General features: G+C 38.0%; 2 protein-coding genes across 11 annotated transcripts in view; both read left to right on the forward strand.

The window, feature by feature from the left end:
- Positions 1-129: 129 nt before the first annotated feature.
- ppm1da (protein phosphatase, Mg2+/Mn2+ dependent, 1Da) lies at positions 130-7,747 on the forward strand. The gene is made up of 6 exons (XM_051863595.1): positions 130-928; positions 3,315-3,543; positions 4,193-4,317; positions 6,024-6,205; positions 6,286-6,516; positions 6,622-7,747. The coding sequence occupies exons 1-6, from the start codon at positions 448-450 to the stop codon at positions 6,997-6,999; spliced, it is 1,626 nt and encodes a 541-aa protein (XP_051719555.1). The 5' UTR covers positions 130-447; the 3' UTR covers positions 7,000-7,747.
- Positions 7,748-8,023: 276 nt separating this feature from the next.
- The window catches only part of bcas3 (BCAS3 microtubule associated cell migration factor), a 261,158-nt gene continuing 252,463 nt past the window's right edge, over positions 8,024-16,718 (forward strand). For 2 of the 10 annotated variants that reach the window (XM_051863579.1, XM_051863588.1), the window contains exons 1-5: positions 8,025-8,370; positions 9,068-9,156; positions 9,363-9,417; positions 9,671-9,746; positions 11,429-11,535. In XM_051863579.1, the coding sequence (XP_051719539.1) occupies positions 9,086-9,156; positions 9,363-9,417; positions 9,671-9,746; positions 11,429-11,535 (309 nt within the window). In that variant the 5' untranslated portion in view covers positions 8,025-8,370; positions 9,068-9,085. Of the gene's footprint in view, positions 8,371-9,064; positions 9,157-9,362; positions 9,418-9,670; positions 9,747-11,428; positions 11,536-16,718 lie in introns of all 10 variants that reach the window. The other 8 variants (XM_051863585.1, XM_051863589.1, XM_051863582.1 and 5 more) reach the window with 7 other exon arrangements.

Here is a 16,718-nt window from a genome sequence, read left to right on the forward strand (position 1 = left end):
CCTTATGTATGTGTGTGTGTGTGTGTGCAGCCATCACCCATCCCAACCCATATAAGAGAGACTGAAAAGTCAAAACAAAAACATATTACCCATGTCAAAACTACTGCAATACAGGTTCTGGAATACAAAGAAATGTAATCAAATGTAATTAATATTTCATTAAAAGATGTGTGTGTGATGTGATAATACTGTGTTTCATGCTTGTCATACTATATTTACTAACTTCATTAAGATAATGTAGATATATAGATGTTTATTATTCTCAATGGCCCTTCTCCATCAAATCAAAGGTCAAATAAAGGCTTCCAGCGACCCGTGAATTACCATAGTGGCTCTGCGCATGCCCACAACATCGAAGGTAAACAAAGAGGAAAGCGCGCACCCGGCCTGAGTCCTGCCTAAGCATTAAACGCTGCTCTTCTATCGGCCTTTCTGTCCGATCAAAACATGGATGGGATATTTTCATGTCGAGCCAGTATTTATTATGACCAAGGCGGTAGGAAATACATGGAGGACTTAATGACGATGAAGCAGGAGGATGAGCCGAGTGAGGATGAACTGGACGCCGCCGAACGTGGCGAGATCGAGGCACCAGCAAAAGACCAAAACCCCGACGCTTCAATCCAAGAATCCATTCCTGGATCTATCACTGTTACGTATGTTCAAAATGATGAGCCTAGTTCTACTCTTCAGCAGGCGTCGATGCCCTCGTCTCGCTCGTCCAAACACACCCCTGGTCCGCGGGCTGTGGCTATGTTCGCCGTGTTCGACGGACACGGGGGTCCGGACGCCGCGCGCTTTGCTCGCGACCATCTGTGGGACCACATCAAAAAACAAAGAGGCTTTTGGTCAAAAGACGACGACGAGGTGTGCGCGGCTTTGCGAAAGGGATTCATCTCTTGTCACCATGCCATGTGGAAGAAATTACGTAAGTTCTGAAATTGAACGTTACATATACATATGTTCTCGTTTAACGATGCTTTGTGAAGTCCCTGCCATTTTAGGGACGTGCAAGGGAGAGAGTCAGAGCAGATGATAATTTTGAATGAGGGTTGCAACATCAGATGCATGATGCATCCCGCCAAAAGAAGTTGCACAACCCTTGGAGGTCACACCGAACAACTAATCCACATCTGAACCTGAGTGGCAGCACATCAGAATAGTATTATGCTTACAGAAAACACAACTCAACACTCCTGACAGCTGCAAACTGGTGTTAGTTTTCTAGATGCACGTAGTAATTTTCTGCTGATTAAAAATCTTAAAACGGATGTTTTAAGAAATATAATTTAAATAACGTACACTCACATGATATGAAGTCTAGTTTTATTTGAGTCTTGTAAAAAAAACAAAAAACAAATAAAACTCTGTCTACATGGAGCGGGTCGCCCCCTCATGGGCGCCACATGATTACAACACATGACTAGCGTGTCATGCAATACCACTACTGATAATAAAAACAATAAATGTTTTTACATATTATATACCTATTTATTACATAAACAAACATAAAGGCACATCTAGAAAATACAAGAAAATCAATATAGACGGTTTCAACGGCAACAACATAAATGTTTTGTGGCCCAAACTTAACTTCCGGTAGACTTCCACAAAAAAAAAAAAAAAAAAAAAAAAAAAAATCAATAACAGAGTCCCTCTAGGCCCTGTCCCAAATGGCACATTTCATAGCACTTTCGATCTTGTGGAGTTAAAACGGCTGCCGCGTGCGTGTGTCCGTTAAGTCCACGAGATCGTAGAGTGTCCCATTTGTCAATTTTAGGTCTCAGAAGGGTGCTCGCGAGCACCCCCTTTGCTGTCGATATTCGCCCTCGATGCGCACTTTTGCCGAGCCCGCACTGGTGAAATCTTCCCGACAGTCAAAGCGGCATTACGTTACGAAAGTGCGGACTCGTAGGAAGACCGCGAGTGTTTAGGGTGCCATTTGGGACAGGGCCTAGAGTAGATTATTTCTAATAGCAAGCAAAATAAATAAGTAAATTACATTAGCTAGCAAGTTAAAACTATGTCTAGCCATTATTATTTTTAGGTTACCGGTAGAAGAAAAGAACCGTTACTTGGCCAAACTTAAATGCGACAAAGTTCCTACCAGACCCGTTCAACAAACACATACCGGAAGTTAACTTCAGGCCAGGTGCGCCAAGTTAACAGCAGAGTTCAGAGTGATTGTATGACCTTAATTATTGTATGACCAATTGTAAAATTGATTAACATGTCATTGTTTCTGCATTAAAAGGATTTAAACCAGAAATGTTCATCATTTATTTACCCTCATCATTTCAAACCTGAACGATTTACTTACATGGAACATGAAGAGTTGAAGCCGAATGTCTAGCATGGCTGCCCCTGGTCTCCATGCACTTGTCATTACATTAAAAAAACACAGTGGACAAATTTCCCCTTTTTCTTCCACATCTATGACAGAATTTTACTATCTGTTTTAAACACAAAGATTAAAGGGTTAGTTCACCCAAAAATGAAAATAATGTCATGTATTACTCACCCTCATGCCGTTCCACACCCGTAAGACCTTTGTTAATCTTCGGAACACAAATTAAGAAATTTTTGTTGAAATAAAATGGCTCAGTGAGGCCTCCATAGCCAGCAATGAAATTTCCTCTCTCAAGATCCATAAATGAACTAAAAACATATTTAAATCAGTTCATGTGAGTACAGTGGTTCAATATTAATATTATAAAGCGGCGAGAATATTTTTGGTGCGCCAAAAAAACAAAATAACGACTTATATAGTGATGGCTGATTTCAAAACACTGCTTCGGAGCATTATGAATCAGCGTGTCGAATCATGATTTGGATCGCATGTCAAACCGCCAAACTGCTGAAATCACGTGACTTTGGTGCGCCGAACTGCTGATTCGACACGCTGATTCATAATGCTCCAAAGCTTCCTGACGCAGTGTTTTGAAATCGGCCATCACTAAATAAGTCGTTATTTTGTTTTTTTTGGCGCACCAAAAATATTCTCGTCGCTTTATAATATTAATATTGAACCACTGTACTCACATGAACTGATTTAAATATGTTTTTAGTACATTAATGGATCTTGATAGAGGAAATGTCATTGCTGGCTATGCAGGCCTCACTGAGCCATCGGATTTCATCAAAAATATCTTAATTTGTGTTCCGAAGATTAACAAAGTTCTTACGGGTCTGGAACGGCATGAGGGTGAGTAATACATGACAGAATTTTCATTTTTGGGTGAACTAGCCCTTTAAGTCGTCACTGATCTATTTTGAAAAATCTAATCTGTTTATTATAATCTGCTTTCTTATAGCGGAATGGCCAAAGACGGTTACAGGACTTCCTAGCACATCGGGCACAACTGCAAGTATTGTCGTAATACGACGTGACCGTATGTATGTTGCCCACGTCGGGGACTCAGCAGTAGTGTTGGGGGTGCAGGATCACCCCTCTGACGAGTTGATTCGAGCCGTGGAAATTACGCAGGACCATAAACCTGACCTCCCGAAGGAAAGGGAGAGAATAGAGGGGCTCGGTGGCAGGTGATTTGTTCATTCAAACAGTTAGTCACACAAACTAATCACACAAACTATATTCACAAACTTAAACTGTATTCACACACATTTGGTAGCTTCTGCTTTTGGTAAAAGATGTGTGGAGGGATGTGTTAGTTACACAGTTGGAAGAGATTATTTAGTGATTTGATGGTAGACTTTCGTGCTGTCCTCTTTGTGGGTTAACCTGAACATGTAACCATCATCATCCTTTTGTTTTATGTCAACACTGATCAGGAAAACACAAACTTCAACCCTGTGTGTCTGCAGTGGTCTGACTGGTTTTTGTTTATGCAACCAGAGCTTTAAAATTGGGACATTACCAGACACGCTCTCATTGCTCTGGTACTTGTTCTCATTTACATAATCTAATCACAAGCTTTCTTTGTCTTTTAGTCTAAAAGAACATATCAACACGATACAGACCAACATCCAATGGCCAATATTAGTGTCTTCCCTATCTTTTTTTTTTTTTTTGTAACGGCTTAGGGTAATGTTTAACTAGTGAATAAGTTTTATTTGAGGTCAGGCTTAGTTTTAGGTAGAGTTATGGATATCTTTGGTTAGCAGTTTTTTGTGTATTAAACTTTAACTATGGTGGAACCCACAACTGATCATTGACACATCTCTCCTCTAGTGTCATTAAAAAGTCTGGAGTCAATAGGGTTGTGTGGAAGAGACCCAGACTCACCCACAATGGGCCAGTGAGAAGGAGCACCGTCATCGATCAGATCCCATTTTTGGCTGTGGCCCGAGCTCTTGGTAAGGTGCACAAAAGAGTTAAGCTATTTTGTAACACAAGGTCATTTTTGGAAAAACAGTGACAATGTTGAGTGAGTTTCAATGCATCTGACAAGTCAGCAGAGACTGTGTACGGCCCTACAAATTGCAACATGCCACCATGATAAACTCTGTTCTTTAGCAACAACAAACAGAATGTGGAATTGCAACACTGGCTGATTAGAGGTTTAGCAAGGTTGTCAGAGCTCGACAAAAGGACTGTGATGGCCTGAGGCTGGAGTGGCAAACTCTGGTCCTGGAGAGCTACAGTCCTGCAGAGTTTAGCTCCAACCCTGATAAAAACTCACCTGCCTGTAGCTTTCTAGTAACCCTTCAGACCTTGATTAGCTTGTTCAGGTGTGTTGGATTAGGGTTGAAGCAAAACTCTGCAGGACTGTGGCTCTCCAGGACCGATGTTCTTAATGTTAATCAAACAACAAAAGAAAAAGAGAATCGCTCACTACTCTTAAAGGGATAGTTCACCCCAAATATGAAAATTCTGTCATTAATTACTCACCCTCATGACGTTCCAAACCTGTAAGACTTGTTCATCTTCCAAACAAAAATGAAGATATTTTTGATGAAATCTGAGAACTTTCTGTCCCTCCATAGAAAGCTACGCAACTGACACTTTAACGCTTCAAAAAGTTCATAAAAAGATCGTAAAAATAATCCATATGAATTGAGCAGTTTAGTCCAAATTTTGTGAAGAGACTCAGTTGCTTCATATGATGAATAGATTGAATTTAGACTTTTATTCACATATAAACATTGATCAGTAAACATAAACAGAAGCTCAACCTAACCTGTGTGATGCACGAGAACAAGCCTATTCTGGAATCTCAAATGTGCTTTGTAACACACAAGAATGAACCTCATTGGTTCTTGCAGAAGCTCAAATGTGCTGCGTAACACAGGAGAATGAACCTCATTGGTTCTTGCGGAAGCTCAAATGTGCTGCATAACACAAGAATGAACCTCACTGGTTCTTGCAGAAGCTCAAACGTGCTGCATAACACAGGAGAATGAACCTCATTGGTTCTTGCGGATGCTCAAACATGCTGCGTAACACAAGAATGAACCTCATCGGTTCTCGCATGTCAAGCAAACATGCTTGATCTTCCGTTTACCACAACTGATGTGTGTGCTGATGAATGTTTTTTCAGTGAGTAAAAGACTAAATTAATCTGTTCATCATATAAAGTGATCGTGTCTATTCAGAAAATTTGGACTAAACCACTCAATTCATATGGATTAGTTTTACAGTCTTTTTATGAACTTATTGAAGTGTCAAAGTGGAGGGAGAGAAAGCTCTCAGATTTCATCAAAAAAATTTGTCTTCTGAAGATGAACGAAAGTCTTATGGGTTTGGAACGACATGAGGGTGAGTAACAGAATTTTCATTTTTTGGGTGAACTATCCCTTTAACTGAATAACTTTTAGCTTTAACAAGGACTAATCCATATTTAATTTATACAGTGAAGAATATGCAGTGTTATTGTACAATTTGTGTAGTATTTCTTACCTGAATAATACTACTGTTAGACCTACCTAGGTTTTATAGACCTTGCAATGCAAGTCAAAACTTAACTGAATAAATGTGTCCAAATGCAACTGATTTTTACATATGTTTTTTTGTTTGTTATTGTACATATCCAGTAATGTAATGTGCATGAATGTGTCTTCAGGTGATCTGTGGAGTTACGACTTCTACAGCGGAGAGTTTGTAGTGTCACCAGAGCCTGATACTGCTGTTATCAAGCTAGATTTAAAGCAGCACCGTTACATCATCTTAGGCAGTGATGGGTTATGGAACATGGTATCACCGCAGGAGGCTGTGTCTATTTGTCAGGACAATGACAATGCCAAGGTGAATAATGTAAAATGATGCTTCAAGAAATGTTATTGTCTTTTAGAAACATTCACTTACCTAAATGTTTATTCCAACAGGCGAAGAACCAAAAGGATAATGTTTCAAATGCCGTTCTGCTTGTGAACCATGCCTTACTGAGATGGCGTCAACGCATGCTCCGTGCTGATAATACCAGTGCCATTGTTATCTGTTTGGAGCCGTTCGGGACATCCAGTGAGTGCTTGCCACCTTATGAGATTGTGTATAATCTACAGGGACCAAAGTGTGGCTCTGTTCCCGAATCTTGCACTGACTCTTTGCCGACTCAGGTTAGGAATGTTTATGATTTTCTATTTGACAATAAAACAGCAGTGTAGATTAAGATTAAAAATAACACCACACTCAAGTTTCATATGTAGTTCCTTCTTTTTTAGGTTCCTGACACTCAAGTACAGCACATCCCAGAGAAGAAAAATGGCAGCTGTGACACAAGCACGATATTTGAATCATCTCCTGAAAGCCTTACAAACTGTGAGGACCTGCCTTGTAATGACTCACTGGAAAATGAGGCCAATTGTGATAGAGTGCCTACAGGCAAATGGGTGCTAGAGGATTCCTCCTCACCTGTGCTGAAGAAACCCCGTCTTAGTTTGTCCCAGTCCCCTCTTAAAGAGTCCTTATGTACATCCTCACAGAAACCGAGCGTACAGTCCTCTGCGAGGAGCGATGGTGGAGACAGTGGTCAGAAACAGTCTGAAAATGTCCAGACGCTGATTCAGCAGCATGGGAAGACTACTGTATGTGTTTGCTGACATTCGTGGTCCTATTACAATCCAATCTGTACATTCACGCTGGACAGTCAGACATTATTCATATAGTTCATATAAGCTACTGAGAAACCAAATCCTGAAGCAAGTAACAATGTCAAAAGAAAAATCACTCACTTCCATTCACGACACTCAAATTTCAGTGTGTTTTATGTATGTTTTACTATTTTGAAGACTAATGAAAAGAAAACGTTTTGTTAGATTTTAAATGAGTTTTAGTTTTTCCTCCATTATGTGTCCAATTTTGTTATGCTTCAGGTCTGTCAGGTAGGCATGATTGGTCAACTAGGGATTTTTGCACTTTAAGTTGAATTTGTGCAGTCTTTGTGGAAGATGGGAAGATTGTGGGGAAAAATGACCAAAAAAAGAAACCGTATCTTCTGAGAAGATATTTCCCTGCAGCTTACATGTCACCTGTTTCAAAAATTGTTCATCTACTTGGGATCAATGCTATAGTTTTTTTTTTTTGTACATGGTTTTACTGAACAAGAACGTCATGTGTAGTGTTCACTGGTGTCTTAACCCTCTGTCATAAGGTTTAATGTTAATGTTATATGCAAGCATGAATTTGATGAATTATGCATTATGGATTTTAAACATTATGCTTATTTTAATGTTTCCAAGTATTTCATTAACGTTGTTTTTTTTTCTCTAATGGGAGAAATTGTCATTCTAAACTGAAGGTGCTGCTATGCTAAACAGGTCAATAAAAAGTTTTTACAACAAAAAACTATGTTCGTTAATAAAAACAACGTTGTCGAGGGGACAAATTAAAACAAGAAATAGGATTTTAGTTTACATGATACCATCTTAAGTTGTTCTAATATTACTAGTTCAAATAATTTTAAGTCATGCTTAGAAGTTGAGAAACACAACATCCATTCATAGTTTCCCTACGTCTAAATATTCGTTTTTCCGAAAAAAGCCGAGGTTGAGCGAAGTAGCTCGGCTGGTGATCATCACGCGATACTTCGATGTAAATAAACACATCAGCGTGACGTGATGTAACATGCACACGATATTCAGGCTGCTGTGCGCATTTTAAAATGTGGAAATGCTCGTAAGATCGCGAACCAAATAAGCCTTGATTTATATAACACTCCACCATGATGTGAATGTTAATTTTAACGACGCGTCAGAATCGTTCAGAGAACAAAAAAAACCTAAACAGCTGCTGCCATCCCCGATTGGTCAGAAATGACTACATGCCCGCCTCTGTCGTAAGTCTATTGGCTACTCGTCTACGACGCTCACCTCCGATTGGCTGAAGCATCTGTTGTTTCCGCTGCATGTCAGCTTCACTGTGGCGTTTTGTGAGGACCTCTGTTGATCCGAATTCAAAACACAAAACCTTGGGTTAGTACAAATGTCTCTTCATTAAACATTCACCTGTACATTTCTGTCATACCTTTTATATGTATTTCTTTCAGGAAGTCATATAAGTCATTGTCATTGCTCAGTTTATTGTCTTTGAAGCTTTATGATGACAGATAGCGGTACTGGCTAAGCTAACAGACAAACTGTGGAGATAGTTGATATGATGAAATGTCTTTTGTACTGACATAACCGACAGCTGTTATTTCTCAGACACACTCTTGACCTTTCTTTCTCACAATAAATGATGTTAAATTTATATTAAAATGTAACTAAATCAAGAGTTACTCACATAGTTATGGTGGTAATAAAGGGTCCTATAGTTTGCTTACTAGTAAATCTTGCTTCAGAGTGTTTTCTTTTATCTCGCGCAGATGTCTGTTGTCTGAACTAGTCTGTGTTATAGATCATTTAAAGGATCAATACTTAATAGGAATGTGCCTATGGTGCAGATTAAACTGATCCAGGCACATCTGTGCTTTATTTGTTTACATCCTCCTGCAAGGTGGATGACCTGTAGTGATGTAGTTATCATTTCTAACCTATTACTTATGTTGAAATTTAGGGTAATAGAGATCAGAATGATCAGTACTTAAAAGTGAGGCATCTCTGCAGTGATGTTTAGAGTAATGATCATGTGAAAATCATGACCTTATCTTCTCATACTCTGGTCCAGCAGGATACTGAGTGGTTGGCCATGGCGTCTGACTCCCCGCGCAGACCGAGCCGCTGTGCTGGTGGGGTTGTGGTTCGAGCACAGGCTGCAACGTAAGAGCATAATGAATCATTAGTGAATGAAATTTCAGTGTTTTTGAATTTGTAAAGGCAACCAAATGTTCATTATTGTAAATATTAAGATGTCACAAACAAAAAAGGGACAAAATATTTCATTGCTGATCAAGTTTTTTGGTATTGTCTGGTCTCCTCTTGTGTGGATGTTTTTTTTGTTGACAGTTGGGTTTACTCTTTTGCAGAGAACAGTCATACATGGAGAGCGTAGTTACGTTCTTGCAGGATGTAGTCCCTCAGGTAAATGCTTTCTTTATGGCTTTTTTTGTGTACAAACATGGAGATTTAAATTTTTTCTTGTTGTAATTTAACGTACATGACATGTTGATCCATGGACAATTCAAGGTATCAGTATATTTCTGTTGTAAAACTGTTGAGAGCATTTAAAAGTTTAGATAACAAATTGATTGATAGTGAGAGCAAGAACGATTTGTTTTGAAAATATTTAGCCTTTTTGTAATGCATGTTTCTATCACCATCTTTGAAATTTTAGGCATACACTGGGACACCTCCAAATGATGAAAAAGAAAAGATAGTTTGGGTCCGTTTTGAAAAAACAGACATCAATGGTAAGTTTATTTTATTTTTGTTTTAGATATTGTGGAAAAGATATTTTGTTTTGCATGTATTCAATAAATTGATGCATTCTGCATATAAACACATTGGGTCTTAGGGCCCAAGTATTGTGATCCATTTTTATTTATTTTTAAGGCAAGCCACCAAAGTTTGATACTGTGTTTTTACCCAGTCGAAGAAACATTTCCAACGTACACTTCCATTTAAAAAGTTTGGGGTTCTATATATATATATATATATATATATATATATATATATTAGGGGTGGGACGGTTCGCTGTAAAAACACGCAAGGGCACGCGCTTGCACGCTAAATCTGACGACACATCTATAATATGGTTTGTTGAAAACAACGTGCAAAACAGACAGACGGATTTGGCTAATGTATGTTTCAGTCGATGGATATGCATTCTAGTTTCCCAATACGTTATAACAGCGATGATCAAAAGAACATGGACAAAACAGTCACTCGTTGTAAACAAATGTTCAATGACGTGCCGAAAGCTCTATAACCACCATCACCCGGTTGTTGATAGCGCGCGACCCGAGCGCAGGGGAGACCTGAACAGCTCACATTGCTATCTGTGTTTAAACTAAACACATTTAAACCTTGCCAATTTAAACATCCGTAAGACGCGAAAGAGAACTCGCGCGCGCTGTGAGGAGATTTGTGTGTGCGCTCATCCGAAGCGCGTACATGGAGAGCCGCGTCAGAGCGCGCAAATACTCTCGCGCAAAATCTCTTTCAAGTCTTGCACCTAAACGGACAGATTCACACAAAAATTATGTCAACATGCCCATCTTAGCGAGTATCCTAACAAACATAGTAGGTTATGTCTTAGGAGAAAAACGAGACAGACAAAGCATGTGTATCAGTGTACTGAGTCGTTGAATTATGTCTTAAACGGACAGCAGTCCAATATTCCTGCTCTATGTTTTTAATGTTAATCAAACGACAAAAGACGAAGAAATCACTCTTGACTGAATAGCTTTTGTAACTTCAATAATGTTTCATCTTTATTTAACTATTCAAAGAAGTTTATATGCAGTGTAATTTTATATTTGATTACTTTATTCAATTTCTGTACCTGAAAGCTGTTAGATACCTGAAAAACCTGTAAAGCATTGTTTATTTTATTTGTATCTTAGCTCTCATGTATTTATTTGTGCCATTTCTTGTAGTTAGATTATTTGTTTTTATTTTCTTTGTATTTATTTGACAATTGTCCTATTTTTTTTACTGAACATAGCACCGAACTGTACTGAAACCGTGACACTAAAATCGTGATACAAACCGAACCGTGAGAAATCTGAACCGTCCCACCCCAATATATATATATATATATATATATATATAGCCTAGCACACAAGTGACACATCTTGCTTAACAAATGGCACATCTTGCTTAACTGTATAAGACTTGTATTGACAACCCAGCCATGAGCTTTGCTTTTACTTTTTCCCTTTCATCTGAGGAATAAACAGTGTCAGTCAGAAAGATGATATATTTCACCAACTTTTGAATCATTATTGAAGTATTCCATTGTTACGATCATCTGCATCTTGTTTGTTTATTGCTTTGTTTAACACTTATGTGAAAACTTTGTGGTTTACTTGCTGTTTTACTTCTGTTTCATTTCTGTTACGCTGACGAGTGTTTCTTGTCCTGTGTCCAGATGTGGCCCGCCTACCAGAGTTCCAAGAGATGCATGGCAGCGGCACTGACCCGCCTCTCTGCTTGATGATTGGCTACACCGATGGAATGCAGATTTGGAGCATATCAGTGAGTACATTTTAAACCGTCTATCTGCCTGCATCCGAATATGCATACTTGATGAAAAAAAGTATATGTATGTCCGAATTCACATTATTTGAACTGTAGGCCAAAAAGTACCCGGATGACCTACTACTACCTGCGAGATTCTGAAATGCACACGCAGTGGACACATTGCTATCCATGAGGGTTGTGAATAGTAGTGAAGTGATGCATCACTGTTGGTCACATGACAAATGTAGTATGTACGGATTGCATTCATACTACACACATTCCTACTAAAAAGAACATACTTTAAAAAAAAAAAAGAAAAGAAAAAAATTTACTTACTCAGAGAGTATGTGATTTTGGACACAACCAGCGTATTTTTCTCCTGACCAGTTTTTCTGTATGGCTGCCTTAAAGGGATAGTTCACCCAAAAATGAAAATTCTGTCATCATTTACTCACCCTTAAGTTGTTCCAGTGTTCTTTTGCTAACTATCGCTTTAAGGGGATGTTCACACTGACAATGTTTTGCATTGGCAAACCACCCAGAAATCATTCATTTTGGAGACAATGATAGTGTAGACAGTGAAGATCAGTGGTAAATCCAGTACTGACTTTTTTTCTACTTCATACAACCTGGTGTAAACTGTATTATTTGTCCTTCATTTTGGAAGTGAATAGAGAAATTTACCATCTTTTTATCCAATTTTGTATTCAAGTTTTATGTTAACTCAAATTTGACTCACAGAGGACCTTAAGATTGATCTTTTTGACTAGCTTGGTATTGCTGACTTGCTGTCGTTTAGTTTTTGTGTAATGCTATTACTCTTTTTCACCACTTGGTGCCGCCATAGACAAAGGTAAGGCTGTGTCCTAGAAGAATAGAGATTTTGGGTTAATGATGTGAAGAGTTCTGAATCAAATGTCAAATGTCAGCATTTCGATATTAAAGGTTTCTCATATGGTAATAGAGATCAAGATATCTATCAAGTGATGTGATTTCTTTTTCACCCTGGCTCTTTTAGAAATGTCATGACAGTTATCATCTCAGGAAAGAATTGCACTTCTTTATGTCATGAATTTGGATGCATTTGAGCATCATCACAGACATGAGCTCACTATTCTCCACAAGAATTAATCTCGCACTTTTTGTGAAAGTGTTGAAAGAGTCACACTGTCTGGCAGCGAGCTGCCTGCAAAGTGTTCGTGACAGTTGCTGAGGCGACACCTTCTGTAATGGCGTTGAAGGGAGGAGCAGGAGTGGCACTAGCCATGGTACATTTCTGCGTTCCTGTGCATTAGCATCTCGGTGGAGCGGAATCTTTGATGGAGGTGTTGCTGGCTTGCAGGAGATAGCAGGAAGATTAGATGGGACTAATTGAAGTGGTGTTGGAGTAAAGGGATGACATGCAGTACATTGGAGGTGTCTGCTCTGGTGTTGTTATTAAAGCAGCCCATTGCATTTCACTGTTTGAAAGGGTTTTGCCTGGTTTATGCAATAAGTAAAGGGTCATATGTATAATTTTTAGGTGTTTAAATACTTTCTTCTATCCCAGATCAATTTGTGTTCAACAAGATTTATTTATTTTTTAATATAATGGCATCAGTCGATATTAGGTATTTATTTGATTTTAAAATTTGATCTTTAAAATCCCTTAATTAAAAAAATCACTTTAAAAGCACAAAATAATTGTTAAACATAATCTTTAGCAAATCTTATAATGAATATGTTTTTCATTCTGTACATGTTATGTCTAAATTCACCTGCTGCATTTAATACGATTGATTTTAGTTTTTACTGTTTATTTAGCTTTATTTTGAGTTAATTTAGAGAAAATAGTATAAATGATGATGACTTGCCTTAACATGAAAAGCAATTATCTGCTTATTAGTATAGGCTTACATTTTAATATATAATTTGAATAATTAGACAATATTGTGCCAATATTGTGTGCTTGTCATGCACGTTTTCTGTTTTTAAATATTATTTTTAAGCCTTTAATTATACCCATTTTGTTTACATCTTAGTTAGTATTGTTTTATGTATAAAATGCATTACGTTGGTCGCCTGCTCTCTACACTCTAAAAAAATAGCTGTAAAAAAATTAAACATTTACACAGTAAAATACTGTTTTCCATTGAAACAGTAATATACTGTAAAAACAGTGCATTCTGGGTAATATTATTTGCCATTTTTGAGAAAGTAACCTATAAGCTACTTTCTCAAAAATGACAAATAATATTACCCAGAATGCATTGTTTTACGGTATATTACTTTTTTTTTTTTTTTTTTTTCTCAGAGTGTAGATATTGAATTGGATCTTGGAATATTTAATAGGGTTTTTTAGGGTTTCTTTTTCTCAGATGAAATATTCCATTCCCTTCACAGAAAGAAAAAGATAATTGTGTTGAACATTTTAAATACTTAGGTTGTTGCAGTGTATTTTAGGAAGCAGATCAGAAGTTCGTATTTAAAATTGCTATCATATCATATACCAGCAGGCCAGGAGACCAAGACGTTGTCACATTCTTGCCTAATGTGGGGCATTGTCCTCGGTCTGCTCTGCTTTCAGATGCTCTCTGCTTTCTAAGAATATAAACAAAGCTCTCTCAGCTCCAGATGCTGTTTATTCACTCTGATTCGCAGAATTCCATCACATTGAGTGGCTGGAGATTAACAAAACTCATTTTCTACACTGCATCCATGTAAATTAAATTAAAAACTACAAGACGGAAAAACAACCAAGAAGCCTCAATTTTGCATATTGCTGTGATAAATAGTAATGTAATAGCTGAGAGGTTGGTGATGGATGCCATCACTAAAGCCGTGTAAAGCGAGGATGAGCAGTCTGGTAATGCACAATGACAGTCGCATTAATGTAAACCTCACAATCCGCTAAATTCCATTATTCCTCTGCCCCATTTGCCAGCTGGGGGTTTTGTTTTGTGGTGGCCCGCGTGCATTACCTCTCTCTCTTGTTTTGTCCCCTTCTGTCTCTCTCTCTCTCACATCAAATGTGCCGTGCTGTAGATGCCATATTAATCTCCCACTTGGCAGCTCCAAAGTCTGCACCGAGCTCTTTTAATAAAAACATGACTGATCCTGCATTCAAAAAAGCTACTAATTGTGCAAAAAGAGCGATCATCCTCTGTGGGCTTATCTGCTTGAGACACATGGATTATGTCCAGTAATGTGATAAAGGACGTTTCTGTAATTTAACGCACATAGAGACGCACATTCAGGGCTTAATTCTTAAAACAAAAAGCTCGAATAAAAGGCTGTAGGATTTCAAAATATTTCCACCCTTGCGATGTGATATGCCACTCCCAGCTTTGGTTTCACAGATCTGGATTTCCAGCAGCTTATTACAGTGTCGGAATGAGAATGACGTGATTAAGACTAATTTGATTTTTGTTTGTATTGATATTACAGTCCAAGTCCATCAAATGTAGCTGTTCGTTCTATGTGCTGGATATCAGCCTGTGCTAGTTAGTCACGGTCATGTCCTTGTTTTTTTTTTGGGGGGCGGGAGCACGTTGACGGGGTACATGGTAGCTTTAGTTTTGTGGTTTAGTTGTTGGCTCACCCTCCTTCCTTCATGAGAAGTTTGTTTCTGTCAGTTTTCCTTGATTTGTCCTGCTCTGTGAACAAATCTTTCTTTGTTTGCCCCCCATTGTTCTTTGATTTCTCACAACCACATTTTTGCCCCCAAATGGCATCTTCACAAAACCACACCACTGGCTAAGCCAGTGCTGAATGCTCAAACAATAGCACAGAGCCACAAGTCACTTTTCAGGGAAATCAACCTACTACTAGTGCCTTACTTATAACTGGATATTCATAATAAAGGGGTACTTTACCCCCCCCCCCCCCCCCCAAAAAAAAACAAACAAACAAAAAAAAACATATATATATATATATATATATGATATATATGAGATGTTAACACCTGTGACCGGATCTTTTTTCACGCAACTAGTAAGTAACACATTACTTTTAAATTTACAACAAAATATCGGAGTTACTTTTTCAAATAAGTAATGCAAGTTACTTTGTTTTCCCATTTATTGACTGACAGCTCTCCTGTCCCCTTGTTGAGAAAAACTAAAGTTAGTTAATTTTTATGAACACACATCAAAAGTGAAATGAATAAGCCTCAGGCTGCAGGAAATTCATATTTACGCCTGTACAGTAGAGAGCGCAGCTCAAACAAACCTTTCAGCTGTGCTGCCAGCCCAGCTGAGAAAAAAGTAATGCAAAAGTAATGTAACACATTACTTTTCATAAAAAGTAACTAAGTAACAGAATTAATTACTTTTTTAGGGAGTAACGCAATATTGTAATGCATTATTTTTAAAAGTAACTTTCCCCAATACTGCAAATCACTGTGAATAAATAATTCAGATCGCTGTTATGAACTGGATGAATCAATTCTTTGAAAAGATCCAATTCAAAAGAATGATTAGTTTGTGAATTGAATGTCAGTATTTCCCACCTCTACTTCTCCAAGATCAAAGTTTGAATAACTTAAATTTCTATCTGTTCTTGACACAAATCTGTTACTTTATGACTTCAGAAGGCATGGAATGAGTCATATTTAACACTTTTATGAAATGTCAGTGGAGCTTTTTTTTTTTGTCATTTTGGAGCTTGACAGCCCCAGTGCTCATTCACATTCATTATATGGAAGATAATAGCCTCAAAATTCTTAATTTCTCCTTTTGTGTTCCACTGAAAAAACAAAGTCATACAGGGTTTGGAACAATATGAGGATGAGTAAGTGATTCAACAATGATTTTCATTTTTGGGTGAATTGTTCCGTTAAACTGGGGTAGGATAATTTAAACTATGAAAAACATACTTTAGCTTTGAAAACAGCACAAGTGTCATTTAAGAACATGTTCGTCAATGATAGTATTGAGTGTTGCGGCTTTCATCCGTTTTCCGTTCATATCCGAAGGCCAGATAACATTACATGGCAGTGTTTTTTTTTTTTTTTTTTTTTTGTGTCTTATTGCTTTGGTTTGTCCACAGATGCCTGATGTTTATCTTCTAGTTGTTGGGTGACTCATTATCAAACCACATCACAGCCGCTGCAGACCAAACAGAGCATTGTGTGATTTACAGTCAAGTACTTTTATGTCTGTTAATGTTCCAAACGGATGCCACAGTATTTAGGGCATTCGTCATGGGTGTTTCTCAGT

Source organism: Ctenopharyngodon idella, chromosome 15, assembly GCF_019924925.1.
Source record: "Ctenopharyngodon idella isolate HZGC_01 chromosome 15, HZGC01, whole genome shotgun sequence".
Lineage (NCBI taxonomy): Eukaryota > Metazoa > Chordata > Actinopteri > Cypriniformes > Xenocyprididae > Ctenopharyngodon > Ctenopharyngodon idella.

Bases quoted from the DNA above. Each gene is read 5' to 3' on its own strand.
- ppm1da (XM_051863595.1), top strand. From the start codon at position 448: ATGGATGGGATATTTTCATGTCGAGCCAGTATTTATTATGACCAAGGC. The intron at 929-3,314 runs GTAAGTTCTGAA...GCTTTCTTATAG, and splicing joins TGCCATGTGGAAGAAATTAC to CGGAATGGCCAAAGACGGTT. The intron at 6,206-6,285 runs GTGAATAATGTA...TTATTCCAACAG, and splicing joins AGGACAATGACAATGCCAAG to GCGAAGAACCAAAAGGATAA.